Consider the following 16,126-nt stretch of genomic DNA (forward strand, 5'->3'; position numbering starts at 1 on the left):
TAAGCTTTTCAAATGCCTTCCCATATATATATATATATATATATATATACACACACACACATATTTATATATTATATCAGATTCTGTCCTGCTGACAGTAATAGTGGGTTACCTTCTACTTTGCCATAGACCGCTCGTGACTAGAGATGAGCGAGCATACTCGCTAATGCAAATTACTCGAGAGTATTGCCTTTTGCGAGTACCTGCCCATTCATCTAAAAAAAGTCGGGTGCCAGCGGGGAGCGGGGAGGAACGAAATCTCTCTCGCTCTCACCACAACTCACTGCTCCCCCCCACCGCCACCCGAATCTTTTGAGAAAGGTAAAACACAGCTCACCAAAACTCTTGATCCATAGCGTTTTGCCAAAGCACCAACCTGCAGCAAGGGGAGTACTCAGAGAACAACGCCAAACTAATTTGTTTTGCCTACCATGACTATGGTAGATTGACTTTGTTGATATGTGTTGGTTTTGTGCCGAATTAAACCCTTTCTGGCAGCCGGAATTTTAGGAGCGGGGCCAGGTGGCCCTAAACATCCATGGAGGCACCAAGGGGGTTCTATCACTAAACCCGGGCCCCCAGGGTATTTTACTACTAAGTACAACCACACAGGAGGTCCTATTACTAAGTGGGGCCACAGAAGGGGTCATTATTACTATTTAGGGCCACAGAGGGGGTCCTATTACTAGGTGGGGACACAAAGGGGGTAACTTACTTTTTGGGGGCACCAAGTGGGTCTTATTACTAAATGTAGCCACAGAGGGGCTAACTATTACTATATAGGGACACAGATGAATCCTACTACTATGTGGGAGCACCAAGAGATCTTATTACTAAGTGTAGGCAACTGGGGGTCCTTTTACTAAAGTCGGGTCACCAGGGGGTCTTGTTAATAAGTGGGGCAACAGAGGGGTTCACTATTTCTACGTAGGTCCAGAGAGGGCATATTAATACAATGGAGAGGCACTGAAAAATTGATTTAGGGTTTGCAGCTGGAGGCGGAGAGTGGGCAGAGGTGAGTCGTGGCTGGAAGTACACTGAGTGGCAGTCTGGGCCCTGAGAGAAGAAACCCAATACAGAGGACTCTAAAAAGAGACAATATCACCTGTAATCACTGGAGGTAACTGTGCTGTAATCACTAGCACTGTATAGAGGCAGTATTTTAGTACATTATATGGTAACTATATCGAAGTCCGCTACATTATAAAGATTGTCTTATAGAATACATATACTTTTTTCAGGGGTTCTGGTGCTGCATTTATATCATGAGCTTGTCTCCAGTGCTGTATTTCTGCAATGAGCTTGGTTCTGGTACTGTATTTATGCAATGAGCTTGGTTCTAATGCTGTGTATTAATGGACTGAGGTTAGTTATAGTGCTATATTTATAAACAGGTTAAAGGGAGGAAGAATACATTGGGGCTGGCTATACATGGGCAAACCATGCTCACCCGCGTTGGCCAATGGGTACACAATTTTGCTGGTTATTTTTATGCCCACAGTTTGGCAGGGTATGGCCAGCTGCACAGTTTGTTTCCACCCTTCGTATTTGATTTCAATGAGCAATTACGTTTAATTAGATTAATATGTGCTATTTTCATGCGCAATATGCACGAAAATAGCACATGCTGCGTATTTTGTTTTTGTGTGAACGACATGCGCACGCATAATACACTCATGTGAACTAGCCCACTGAATTTAATGGGTTCTATTCATTGCGTATTGCATGTGCAAAACCTGCGCACATAATACGCGGCCCAAATACACCCCTGTGAATAAGCATTACAGGATAGGTCATCAGTAGTATTCCCCCTGACAAACGCCTTTAAGAGTTCATTCACAAGTAGTGGATTTTTCCACTGCAGAAAATCCACAAGAACTCCTCCATGTATGAATATACCCCATAGGTGGCGCTCTACTCACAGGCCAGTGGTTGTGCTTGCCCCCAGGTTAAAATTTGTCAGGCGGCCGTTGCGCTGTAGCTGGCCTCTGTTGCCCAAGGTTACACCCAACACTGTTTTATCTAGTTTTTCTTACTATGATGAGGAAAGGGGGGCGCCAGGATAAAATCTCACACAGGGCGCCTGCTATTTCAAAAAGTGACAACCTCGTGGGATTTTCTCTTGCAATGTCGTAGAGTGTACAGAATGCCCGCTATTTACAAACAGGTTCTGTTCCAGAAAGCTGTTTGTATGTAGGAACAAATGCTTATATGAAGGGGGATCACGGGTGGATCCAGCTCCATACAACGTCGGGTGCAGGCTGATTCTTACAGCCTGCACCCGCCTGCAACAGCTCAATAAGCTGCGCAACTCATCGGACCTGTTAGCTCTTTAAATAGCGTTGCTGACAGCGGTATTTAAAGAGTTAACAGTTCCGATGAGCAGTGCGGCTTATCTGAGCTGTTGCAGGGGGTGCAGGCTATAAGAATCAGCCTGCACCCGACGTACGGGGGTCCTGTATGGCCTCCTGCAATAAGATCGCAAGCAGCAGTGTGGCTGCCACAGCAGCCGAGGGCCTTCTGCAAGGCCCCAAAGCTGCCTATGCAGAGAGCCTATCAAGCTGTGCCATAGGCACGGCTTAATAGAGTGCCTGCCCATTCCCTGTACAGTATGATGTAATGCTATAGCTTGTTCGTATCTGGCAAAGTTCATAACTCGAACATTGACAAGTAAGGGACTTACTGTACTGAAAATGGTGTGAAAAAACATCCAAGAAAAGGGGACCCTGTGTATGTAAACAACGTATCGAAGAAAGGGGTCAAAAGGAGGATGTCAAGAACAGGCATCCACATTCAAATAAATGACAGCCGAATACAACGCTGGTGCTCCAACCAACAAGCAAATGCACAACTCATTGTTATAACAGCAGACGGCCAGTTCCAATGCCGCAGAGAACAAAGACTCCAGTAGGCAAAATTGTCTCTCATTCGTCAGATACAGAGATCTCTTCTGTAAGTACGTCAAATGAATCCATGCACCCAATAAGTAATTGGCATCAGCATATTTTATTATAAAGCCATTAAAAATTCCACGGTTTGTACGTGATGAAATGTCCATACCAAGTGCTCAAATATGTAAACAGCCAATGGGTGAGACGGGTTACCAGAAAACATTGCAGTGAATGTAACAAGCACACACAGTGTCTTCTATGATGAAATGCTTAGGAAACGGATTGCGATCAATGTCTCTCGCGGACAATAAAAGCGCAGGAATTCTTGTTATCTTGTAAACAAATCGGACTTGTGCAACATATAACAGTACTGGAGGAGCCGGAAGCTCTTGGCATTGCGACGTACCACGCGTTAGCAGTCATACAAAGGCTTGGAACAACCTACGCCCGTGTAAACCATTTTGACACTGTATTTTTGCGCAGAGGGTTTAATCTATATGAGGTTCTCCATCACTGAGAAGAAACACGGATTCCTAAGACGACTCATAAAAGGCAACAGGGCTCTTGTGAGTTCTGAGTGAACGACCTTGTAGGGGCTTTCACTCCAGGCATCGGGGTATCCTACAAGCCCTGAGTTTGGCAGTTTCACTGGATCAGACTATATACATAACTCTATACAGTCAGTTCTGGATCCAAGGAACAACATTTACTCTCCTCCTGACCCAGAACCACTTGTAACATGAGGACAACACGATCAAAGGAACCCGCAGCAGCTGCTTTTCTTCTTTTGTGATTCAATGTACTCGTAAATCTGGAATTTTCGGTCATCTGGACTGCTGGATCTCTGCTTCAGCTCCCTGCATAAGAAAATACAAGAGAGCAGAGTATGAGGAGGATCTGATGCCCTGAACACTTCACAGTAACATGTGCGATCCCATGCATTCATTTTTTTATTGCCGAAATATACATAATACTCGATATATGGATTATTCCTATAAGGAAGGTACAGAGCTAGTAAATGTTAAACTTGACCCTTAAATAGTCACTAACTTTTCGAACATTTTGTGCTTTTGTGATAGCCAGTGTGATAACTAGCAGAAGTGCAGATCATTTTATCTGAAATTATGTTTTTGTGCTGAAAAATTACTGTAAAGTGCTGGCCACTAGGGGTCTCACTTCCTTCCACTTTGCTGTCAATTGCCTTTTGTCAAGTGATGCCAGAACAGGAAATGTGATGGGTGTTGTCTCATGTTGCCCATCGAAGTCTATGAAGAGGAGAGAGGGGGCAGGAACTTGCCGTAAATGGGAGACAAAAGCAGTGCTAGTCACACAGACATGGCTGCTGGAGCTAATAGTAAGTGATTTACAGCTACTACACCATTTACACTGAAAGGTACTTCTATAGTGTCTTTCATGGTAATGTTATTTCTATATTGTGTGCTACAGAGTTTAGGGAGCAGAATCTGCTGTTTTCTCTGTGGACAGCGTATAGAAGACATCATAGCAGCTAGTCTACACCCACCAGCTCAGAGACAACTGAAAGTCAGGGTCTTTTACATGGAGCAAATAATCATTGGAATCAGCAAACAATGACCGATTTTTTTTTCCAATTCAAGTGACATCCGTGTACACCCACAGATTTTTTTTTGTTATTTCACTCGTTCAGCCGATCGTTAGTCTATCAGGTGACTGTTTATGCTGAAGATTAACAGTTTAGGTGGGTATGGAATGGTCTGCAAATGACAGAATGATCGCTTTTTACATGAAAGGACTGGTAAACAACGAACAATGTGTTTTATGCCTGTATAAAACGAACAATTAAGATAAGCGAACAAATTATTCATCCGTTGGCCATGTTTACACTGAATTCAGTTTCACATCATCCAATGACTAATTGAACAATCATTGTTGCATGTAAAAGGGCCTTTAGAGATGCAGCCAGTAGAGGAGGAAACCAGTGAAAAATGCAGAACACAAGTCATAATGGCCAGAAATAGTGTGTTGTTCCCAATCTACACGCGTCAGCTTATTCTGAAAAAAATTCTCTAATAAGCAGACAGTTGAAGCAATTCTTAACTTGACTTTTGTTTTGTTAAGTGGCAATTTAAAGTCTGCAGCAACTGTGTATTTAATGCATTAAAACGCCAAGTTAACGTTTGCTACATCTGTTGCTCAGGACTCCCTCTCCATAGCCTGAACGGAGAGGCACTCTGTAAGGGCGGCTCCCTTCCCAGTAGGTCATGTGCCATCCTTCTACTTACAGGGTAGCCATTCATATGAAGAGCCATCCCATAATATTACATCTGTATTGCAGTGGCCGCTGCAGGGCACGAGCTTCGCTGGCTGCGGCTGTTTGCTGAGGGTGCTGGGCATGGGGCAATAAACGGTTTGCCCATAGCACCACATTCTGAAAGAAATTGTGCATGTTGGCACAAGCCCTTTAAGGCATAGTAGGCTTACTGCTAAAGCATACTGACCATCTTACTAATGAGTAGATTTTACTCACAGTCGGGGTAAATGTTAAATAAAAGCAACTAAACCCAAACATTATTACAATAAGTATTACACCCATGTACATGGAATATACGTGTATCCACACCCATCACACCACGGCACCTAACATACTTACTTAGCTATAGCCATAAATGCCAGTTCAACATTTACACCTGTCTTTGCGCTAGTTTCCATGAAGGGAATTCCGTAGTCCTAAGGATTAAAAACCAATATAGAGTGAATATTGCCAATGCAACACAGTTACAAGAATAAGACACAGCTGTAAGAAACATTGTTGCATCTAAAGCTTGTGTTCACATCTGAACTGCACTTCATAGTCTATATAGAATTAATCAACCTAAAAAAAATAGTAACTTTGTAAATATATTACTTCTCCTGTACGGATCATGAATTACAGCCTCTGTTATACTCCAGAGCTGCACTCACTGTTTTGCTCGTGGAGTGACTGTGTACATACAGTACTGGTCAAAAGTTTTAAAACACCTCAATTTGAGCTACCTGAGGGGATTGGAGGGGTAGTAGTCGTTATTATAGGACACTCCCTTGTGCTTTGGCTTTTTGCATTTTTTTAAAAGAGTTTTCAACTTGTTTATTTAATAAAGATTAACTTTTTTTACATATATTTTGATGTTTGGGCACACTTTTTTCTTGTGTCTATGGTTTAAGGTCCATTTACACAGGACAAGTGTCGGGCAAACGATGCCCAACACTCGTCCCTGTGTCCCCGTGCTCCTGCAGGGAGCTAACACAGCTGGCACGCACACGTAGCGGCCAGCAGGGGGGGCGGGGAAGTGCAGGAGATTTCTCTCCTCTCGCTCCCCTGCCCCCCTCTATTGAGATACATAGCGGCCATTCACTACTTAACGGCGGCTGTTTAAACTGCACGATGAGCTTCATCGCTCATCTTTTATGCAACATAAAAGATGAGCAATGAAGCTCATCACTCATCGTTCAGTACTGAACGGCCGCTGTGTTATCTCAATGGAGAGGGGCGGGGTGAGCGAGAGGAGAAAAATCTCCTGCAATGCTCCGCCGCCCTGCTGGCCGCTCTGTGACCCAGCCAGCTCTGCTAGCTCCTGTGCAGGAGCACAGGAGCGCGGAGACACAGAAACGAGTGTTGGGCATCGTTTGCTCGACACGCATCCTGTTTAAATGGGGCTTTACTCAAGTGTGTGTCCATTGATGCTTGGTTTATTGGTATTGCCAGCTATATATGTTACAAGGTGCGGTTTGCGTGGTCGGCACCTCACAGAACAAAATCTTCAAGCACAACTTAATGCAGCAAAAAAATAAACAAGTTTCCATTTCAACTGTGAAGAGAAGACGTCCATCTGCAGGTCTGACAGGTAGAGGAGCAGCAAGAAAGCCACTGCTAAGATTGTGAAATAAAAAAAAAAAACATTGCCTGGGCCAAGCAGCAAATCCAGTGAACTACTGAATCAAAATTCAGAAAAGGAGAAGAACCAGGAAGCATTCGTTAAAAATCCTCTTCTTTATTGGTATAGCATGAGGAAGCAAGCAGCCACGTATCAACCCTGTGCTCAGGTCTTTATCAAGCTAATGAATCAAAATGCGACATCTTTGGTACATCACACAGGGTTTTTGTACACCATTGAGAAGGTGAAATTATGTTTTTTCACACACTGCTTCTGCATTTTGGCCTAGTTTTTCCTAATTAAATAATCACACTGTGTAATTTGTCATGTGTTGTTGTTCAACGGAGGTTGTATTTACCGAATGTTAAGAGCTTCTACAGGCCAGCTTTTTAAAAATTTTGCCCTGATTCATAAAATAAGATTAAAAGAGGGTGGACTCAGTTTTTCTCATGCAAAGCGGTATTCAGAGGTTTACACACACGCTACGGTCCTACCTTCGCCAAGGACTCCCCATCTTCTGTTCGAACAACTCTTCCACTTGTTATGTCACACTGCAAGCCGGAAAGTGAACAAGTCAATAGTGCGTTGTAAAACATCATGGACTATGATGGCGCTGTATGAATCATTAATGGGGTGGTCCTATTTGCATTACACCTTCTTGGAAGACCAGCGCTCTATCTGCAGGTCCAGCTTATCTACACGTCAAGGATGCTCTAGCCTCTACCTCCTCCCTTATACGGACATGGCTTGTGATGATAGATGCAAAAGCAACAGCATATTTCGGGCCGTGAATATCCTGCATGCGCCTGTGTAAATGCACCCTTAGGCCGGCTTCACATAAGTGTAAGCGTATGTATGTGTGCATTGGCCTGATGGGCATCTGTGCATATTTTACTGTATTTTTTGTTCGCCTACCCTGTGTATTTGCACATGCAATTGAAAAAAAAAAAACACGCAAGCATGCTTCCTTTGATTTCAATGGCCAATTAAGTTTAATATGGGCTAATTGGTATGTAATACGCACCATAATAGGGCACGCTGCAAGCTTTTTTTGCAAAAACGCACATGCGAACGAACCCATTGAAATTAGTGGTTTCTATTCACTATGTATTGCGCACGCAAATTTTGCACGTGTAATGCGTTTGTGTGAATTAGCCCTACCACAGAATATTTCTCCTCTCTAGCAGCACCCACTCAGGTGTTTGCTAATTAGCAGAAGAAACCTCTTCTCTGGCAGACATTTCTTCACAAAACCTGCCCAAAGGCCCCCTACTGGCCATGTTTGATACTGCCTTGCATAGGAGCTGTACACCAAACTCTGAGAGAGGTATTTAATTAAGACAGAAGCCTTTGTATACAGTCCCCAAACCAAATCCAACTGTATACAGACCTCAGACCAGTACTACTTGTATATACAGACCCCCATCTACACATAGGGGCCTCCTAAAATGATAGACTGTTGACCAGTCCCCCCCTACCTTGTATAGTCCGCTATGTATTCAGGCCCCATAAAATTACAGAGCCAAGATCAAATCCCATGTTCCCATTTACAGACCCCTTTAACTACGTGACCAACCTGTTCAGAAGTAGCATCATGATGCTGATGATGATGCTGATAATGGTGGCGATGGCAAAGCACAGCAACATGCAGAACAAGCTGAGTGCATGAGGAGCGCCGGCTTTTTGAGCTGGGTGCACCTGAAGAGCTGATGTGCTTAAATCAGCTCACAGGTCAGTGCCCTCACAGCATCTACTGACTCTGTGGCCCGTATTGTAGTCCACCACTTATTACATTACAAAGACGGGCAACTAAAGTAATAAATGGTGGACTACAATACCCAGAGAGGTTATCAAAATTGGGATCATTTAGTTGGATAGCTATGCCTTTTTTCAGCCTCACATACTATGTAAATCTATGTGCAGTAAATAATAGGCAAGTCACATATATACATTTAAGTGGGCCAATAAAGGGACTGTCATAAGATCTGCGGCACAGCAGGAAGTTACAAATACCTTGTTGCCAAGCAGCATGATGACCACATCCTTGTGAGCAAATTCATGAACCTCTGTAAGCCAGGCCTGAAAAATGTACAAGTCACAAAGAAAGAAAAACCCCGACAAACATGTACAAGAAGAGAAGACCCGACAAGGAGGACACATTACACAACACGCCTGGTGCAGAACAAAGATCTAAGCCAACGCTCAGCACTCCTTCCCCTGATAGCGGTATATCCACCGCTGCACTGACACACCGCCGCGTATTTACAGGAGTTCACGCAGTTTTCTGACAACCCTGGGTACAGTTTTTAATACAAAAAGGAAATGATTCTAATACCACAAGAACAAGAAAACCACAAAAAGGAAACTCCGATAAATATACTAATTTGTGTCTGTAAATGCCTATAGAAGAAGTTATCCTCAGGCTTTGTCTGCATGTTTCTGTGCCAGGAAAACACTTGTCCCTATAGTTTTTCCTAAAATTGTGGCAAAATGGCAAAACTACAAGCTGAGAGCTCAGAACAGTTATGTCATGGCTCTGTTTTGTATGGTGCTGCTGCAAGGCTGCCATATTGGTGCATGACCCCCCCCCCCCTTCCCCACTGTACCTCCGTATTCCTCCAATTCCATGCAGAGGCATTTTTGTACAAATTACAACATAAAAGTGAAATTGTGGTATCCTGCATTTAGTTTGGTGTGAACAGGGGTAATATGCCCTATAACAGTGGCCCCAATCAGTGGCTCGCTATGGGAGTCTGGAACATATGCATTGGCAATTGACATTTCTGAAGAGAGTCCAACCCACTAGCATCAAATCTCACACTGAAAAACTTATCAACAAATCTTTGGATTCTCACAGCTTCTTGTTTCTCCATGTAGGGCCAGAGCTCCTACAAGGCAGCTTTGGCCACAACACGTCATTTGGCAAAGATCATACTACGGCTCTGCTACATTGCATCCTAATGTACAGTGGATATACAAAGTCCACACACCCGTTAAAATACCAGGTTTTTGCCATAAAAAAAAAAAAAAAAAAAATCAGACAAAGAGGAATAATTTCGGATTTATTTCCACTTTCAGTGTGACCCATCATCTGTACGATGCCAACGGAAAACAAACTGAAATCATCTAGGGTAGAAAATAAAAAACAACAAAACTAAAATAATGTGGTTAAATAAGTGTGAACACCCTCTTATATATGGGTTCAGAATCAGCCAGTACTTGCAAGTACTGGTTGTGTAGTGCATACGATGACAATCTCCCGTATTCTTCATATGTCTGTGCTGTGGGGGAGGGGGGCAAGATGGAAGCCTTTTCTAATAAAGCCTGGCTATGTTTTGCCAAAACCTCCATCACGTTTGCCAAAAGTCTGTGGGAGAACGTGTTCTGGTCTGATGAGACTGAGGTTGGACTTTTTGGTCATAATTCCAAAAAGTATGTTTGCTGCAAATCCAACACTGCGCATCACCAAATGACCACCGATCTGCAGTGAAGATGGCGGAGGCAGTATGTGTGGGGCTGTTCTGCTGCTGGAACTAGGGCTTTAGTGAAGGTGGAGGGAATTATGAACAGTTCCAAATATCAGTCAATGTTGGTACAAAACCTTCAGGCCTCGGCTAAACAGCTGAAGATGAAGAGGAATTTCTCTTTCAGCATGACAACATCCCAAAGCATACTTCCGAAGCAACAAAAGAATGGCTTCACCAGAAGAAGATCAAAGTTTTGGAATGGCCTTACCACAGCCCAGACCTGACTCCTATTGAAGATCTGTGGGGTGATCTGAAGAGGGCGCTACACACGAGATGCCCTCACAATCTGACAGATTTGGAGAGTGGGCCAAGATTGCCAAGTCAAGATAGACATCTACCCAGAAAGGCTGCATGCGGTCATAAAGTCAAAAGGTACATCAACAAAAGTATTAGTTTTAGGGTGCACATATATTTATGTAACCACTTAAATATTTAATTTTTATTTTTCCACCCTCAAAGATTCGGTTGGTTTTCCAATGGAGTTGCACAGAATGGGTCACATTCAGATTCATTTCCACCTTCTAATGAATCATCTTTGTCAGATTTTGTTACCATGACAAAAGCCTGGCATCTTAACAGGGGTGTGCAGACTTTTAAATACCCACTGTAAATGAATGTGGACAACTTTCTAGTTATAACATCATCTTGGATGCAATGTAGCAAGGCCATGGTACAATCTTTCCCCATGCCACAACTATTGCATCTAAGGTCACTGTGTAGACTTAGCCGAAAAATAATCTCTCCTCCATTTTTGATCTGAATGTGGCTCCAGACGATCACTGAAAGCTGAATGTGACTCAGAAGGCACAAAAGGTTGGGAACTTCTACCTTATATTGCTTCTAGGAGAGCGTATCTCCATACACACACCGATTCTGATGAAGCCTGTACAGCTGTGCATGAAAGCGGTATATGAAGGCTCCGTACACAAAGCCAAAGTGTGTGCCTGAGCTGTAAGACTGAACAACCCTTGAACTATTAGGCCATTTTACCAGATTAGGTTGGGTTAATTGACACTAGTGTGTGTCAAGTTTGGAATCTAGCTTCTGAAACCCAATGAAAATAAGGCCCAATGTGAATGAGAACGTCCTGTTTTCAACACTACAGAATTTGAATGGGTAGAAATAATGGAAAACATGTAATTTTTAGATGATGCAACCATAATATTTAGATTCGGCAGGGTCGGGCGATAGCTTTTGCAAATTCTCAAACCAAAAGTAAGCTAAGAGATAGCTACAACAGGAAGTTCTGACCACTCTCAGACAGGCTTGTCAATAAAGAAAGTACCTTTTCAATACGGAGATCCTCTTTTTTAAGGTACATATTACTCTTCCGGGTTTCACTAAAGGTAACAATAGTCTTTTCGTTATGGGTGTGCTGCTAATGAGACTTTAAGCAGTTCCCCAACTTGTTTCCCTTAACTAGAACACTTAAAATACCTTTACATGGTACGTCTGTCGGGCGCATAAGCTAAAGTCGTCCAAGTATCGTTCTGGCCCATTCACAGTAAACTGGCAGTCGCTCATAGACTAAGCAACCCCTGTTTACAACATGCGAGAAGGCACTGAGTAGTTGCTCCTTTTTAGTGAGCTGAAGCAGGACTACTAGTAACAACCAAGCGACTTCTCACTCAGAGCCCTGTCGGGGGCAGTGTGTACATGGGCCAACAGTCGCCAAAAAGCGCTTATTTCAGCGATAATTTGGGCGATCATCAGTCCATATAAAGGTACCTTTACTCATTTAAGTTAAATTAATAGGCATGCCATCAATTTAGGCATACCACGCAGATGCTACGGTGACCCAAGATCAAATTGGCCCCCTACCCCCTGGGTTTTGTCAGGCCCTCCCTTTGCGGAAGCAGCACAAGTCTCTATATCTCTCACACTCCTGCTGGTTCGAACGCTACTTCTTTCGATGCACAAGCTGCCTCCTGACACTTTTTCCGGCAGTACTATACTGAAAGTAGAGGAGAGGGTGGAGGCAGCCTCTACACAGAGAAGTAGCGTCCGGACCTGTAAGACTACGTTATAGAGAGACCTCTGCTGCTGGCCAAGGGAGGACGCGGAGGGGCACTATGTAAGTTTCAAGGGCCACAGAGGAGGTACTATGTATGTTTCAGGGGGCATTAGTACTTTCTGGGGGTACTACTACTGAAAGAATCTTTGGGGTAATGGCAAAATAAGGAGACTAAGCAGAGACAAGTTGTGGCTGGAGAACGCCTTCATGGTGGTCTGGGCCCACATAAAGAAAAAAGACGAATATGGATGATGCCAATCAGAGGAGACACCACCTGTGAACACTGGAGGTAATTGTACTGCATACAACTGGTATCTGACTATTATATGGTGACTGCCTTCTATAGAGGTACATAAAGCTGGGCCGCTGTATCTTAGGCCACTGTCTTATAGATATGCTGTCTCCAATATATATTTTTTTGGTGGTGGTGAGGGGGAAGGGGGTTGGAGTTAATTCTGAATTTTGCTATAAGGTTCCATGAGTTCTATGTACGCCCTGGGTAAAAGTGGTGAACACTACAATCATACCATTACATGTAGTAATGTAAGGGAGCCATGATGTAGAACAACATGTATCATAGGACATGTACTTGCACATGTCAGGTTCATGGCAAAAGTGTCACTTTTGAACAAAAGAAACCAGCGTCAAGCTCGATATATAAACTGAATTTTTCCTGTAAATGGAAAAAGTTACTATTCTTGCTTAGGTTCACTTTAGACCCCAGTGGCGTATACCGGAGCCTTCCATCAGTGGCATAGGTCAGGCAATACTTACGACATATACGTCTGACAGAAAGCTCTAAAGCAGTGTTCCCCAACTCCAGTCCTCAGGGACCGCCAACAGGTCATGATTTCAGGATTTCCTCAGTATTACACAGGTGATGTAATTATTGTCGGTGCCTCAGACATTGCCACAGGTGTTCTTGCTATAGGAGATCCTGAAAACATAACCTGTTAGTGGTCCCTGAGGACTGGAGTTGGGGACCCCTGCTCTAAAGTAATCGAGAGATATGGGCTATTACATGTTCCCCACGCTCAATAAAAATCAGCTGCAATCCCTCCAATGGGCGGTCTTGTCGCTCGATCTGGGCCAGGCTGTCTACCGCTTGGTCCTTGATAACCCCTCCCTTCATCTAATGATTGTAAATGCAGAGGAAAACGGGGTGGAGCAAACCTGTAGTACAGGTGAGACCAGAAATACAGTGTAGAGGACGTGAAATAAAAACAAGCGTCGGATGTGACGGAGGCTGCCAGCCGGATATATACTCCGCTTAAGTGGGTGTAAGCAGAAACGGATGTGATAAACAACTAAAATTAGGGACACAACCCAACCTTCCAAAAGGCAACTAGAAGACAAGAGGGAGCAAAATCCAACTTCCCTTTATTTCAGCAACCAGCAGTAAACGCATTTCAGTGTATAGGATCCCTTCAGTTTAGTAGGAACACCAGCGTGATGAGACATCTGATAACCAGTCATGTGGAGAGGAGATGATCGCTGGTCACCGTACGTCCCATCACACTGGTGTTCCCACCATCTAGACTCTGTAGGTACAAGCTGACCCTATCCCGGATTTCTACTGTTCCTATTCCAGCTAAACTGAAGAAGGGGTCGTATACCCCAAAACGTGTTTTTACGGCTGGTTGTTGAAATAAGAGGAATTTGAATTTTACTCCCTCTTGCCCTTTAGTTGTCTTTGGAAGGTTGCGCCCTGTCACCAGTTTTTTTTGTGCATCGCATCCTTGTGTAATGATTGACATGTGCAGCTCTAGTCATTAGACAAGGGGAGAGCATCTATGTTCCCTCTAGCAGGGGTAGATATATCACAGAACAGTGGCCCAACAATGGCATTGTGTTGAGCAATAGACGCTCACTTATAGTACCCAGTTCTCCTGAAAATAAGACCTACTCAAAAATAAACCCTAGCCTAATTTTTAGGGAGGCTTGAAATATAAGCCCTACACCAAGAAAAAAAAAACCTAGTTACACTACATTTAAAAAGAAAAAAAAGATTACATTACCTAGCAGGCTCAGTCCAGGTCTCTCCCGCTGCTCTCTAGAGGTTCGGTGCAGTTCCCGCAGTCCTCAGCTGCTCGTACAAAATCACATAAATTCCACCTCCAGTAAGCGATGGCTGTGATTGGTTCTTCGACCACTGCTCAGCCAATCAATGCAGACGGCTTTTGAGCGATAATCGTTGTGTGTAACTGCACTGAAATCGTGCAGTTTTCGTTAAGCCGTTGCTCATCGTTGCCTTTTAGCATGCTGAAAGACAAGGATGAGCCTTATCAGGGATTCACAGCGGGATACAGCTGATACTATTGTTTCAGCTGTATCCCGCTCCTTGATGACAGGCTGGGTATGAAGAACAGAGCGGTCCAGCTGTGTTCTCCATACCCTGCTTGGAGTGCTCGGCTGTATAACAGCCGGGCGCTCCGAGCAGAAAACAGCTGGATGCAGGAGACATCTTATGAGCTATAATCATTGTGTCTAAATGGGCCTTAAGACACAGCACTTTGCTCTTTGATTGTCCATAACTGTCCAATCAGAAAACAGTTGTAGGGTTTTAAACTACAAGGCGCTACCAATACACAGTGTACATTGGGTAGTCAAAAATGTTGCGGCCATCTTCGAAGACCGAAGGGGGCCACAGGAATTAGTGAATCTGCAGCAGAACTCTGCAAAAATCGACTTCAGCAGGTAATACTACGCCCTATCTCTGCTCACAGGACAAATGAGGTCTCAGAACTAGAAGGTAATTTTAACTTTAGAGTTCGCATGAACATAAAGATTGTAATAATGGGAATTTGTAAGAAAAGGAGATACTTGCACATAGAACATACTTCAAGCATGGGTAAGTGCTGACATAAAGCTTTACTGGAGGTAGGACAGGGACAGGGGAGAGACAGGTTTACTTTTTTGATAATTTTGTTACATACACGGATGTTGTCAAATGACGTCTTGCTTGTGATGTCATACAACAGGAGCAGAGCTGGAGGTAGGAGAGAAAAGTTACCAGCACCAGTCAATGTCTCCATCCTTTACAACATCAGTCAGTTCACATACCCTGTGCATCCCTGTAGTAAGCATGTGTGACACTTCGGAAGCGCTCCTGACCGGCAGTGTCCCAGATCTGCAGGATGGGAAGTGTGAAATATTAAACAAGTCATTCAATTTTGTATGATACTCTCAGGCATAGTTAATCACGGACCAAGTACTGCTTCTTGTAACATATTTATAGGTTACCTCCTAGGCAAAAAAATGCAGAAAATTCACCACTAAACATAAAAGTGCTCCAGATCACCTATGGAGCGCTCAGTTGTATTACTATTCCAACTCATAGTAACCCTTTCCAATCCACTGTCTGACCTCTGAAGACATTATGATTTAAGGCTGTACAGCTCCGACGTTGGAAGACGTCCGTCGGGGTTCTCTTACTGTATATTGCCAGCTGTTGGAGCCTCAACAACGTGTCACCTCATGCATTACTGGCTTTAGCCAGCAGATAGCGCTGTTGTATAATGGCAGAAAAAGAGTAAGCCCCCTAGGAAAACCAGGATACAATTTGGATCGGAAAGGGTTAATAGGGGCAGGAATTATAGCAGCCAGCCCTTTAAAATGAGACTTTTAAAGGTCATCTTGCACTGACGCTTGCAACTTACATCGAGAGATGTGTTTGTTAAGGCGCTCATACAATTCCCAAGGTCTCCCCTACAGCGCTCTGCAGCTATGGGCTTCATATGGCTGCCTCTTAAATTCAATTTCCACATTTTTAAATTGGGTTGTACCAAAACTGACCAGTCCATA

The 16,126-nt window shown here is 43.6% G+C and overlaps 1 protein-coding gene across 3 annotated transcripts in view; it reads right to left on the bottom strand.

The window, feature by feature from the left end:
- Positions 1 to 3,000: 3,000 nt before the first annotated feature.
- RAB37 (RAB37, member RAS oncogene family) overlaps positions 3,001 to 16,126 on the bottom strand; it is a 51,579-nt gene continuing 38,453 nt past the window's right edge. For all 3 annotated transcript variants that reach the window (XM_066588112.1, XM_066588110.1, XM_066588111.1), the window contains 6 exons: positions 15,386 to 15,452; positions 15,259 to 15,311; positions 8,795 to 8,860; positions 7,276 to 7,332; positions 5,521 to 5,597; positions 3,001 to 3,748 (listed from right to left, as the gene is read on the bottom strand). In XM_066588112.1, coding sequence (XP_066444209.1) covers positions 3,646 to 3,748; positions 5,521 to 5,597; positions 7,276 to 7,332; positions 8,795 to 8,860; positions 15,259 to 15,311; positions 15,386 to 15,452 — 423 coding nt within the window. In that variant the 3' untranslated portion in view covers positions 3,001 to 3,645. The remainder of the gene's footprint in view (positions 3,749 to 5,520; positions 5,598 to 7,275; positions 7,333 to 8,794; positions 8,861 to 15,258; positions 15,312 to 15,385; positions 15,453 to 16,126) is intronic.

The sequence above is a fragment of the Eleutherodactylus coqui genome, chromosome 13, assembly GCF_035609145.1.
Source record: "Eleutherodactylus coqui strain aEleCoq1 chromosome 13, aEleCoq1.hap1, whole genome shotgun sequence".
Lineage (NCBI taxonomy): Eukaryota > Metazoa > Chordata > Amphibia > Anura > Eleutherodactylidae > Eleutherodactylus > Eleutherodactylus coqui.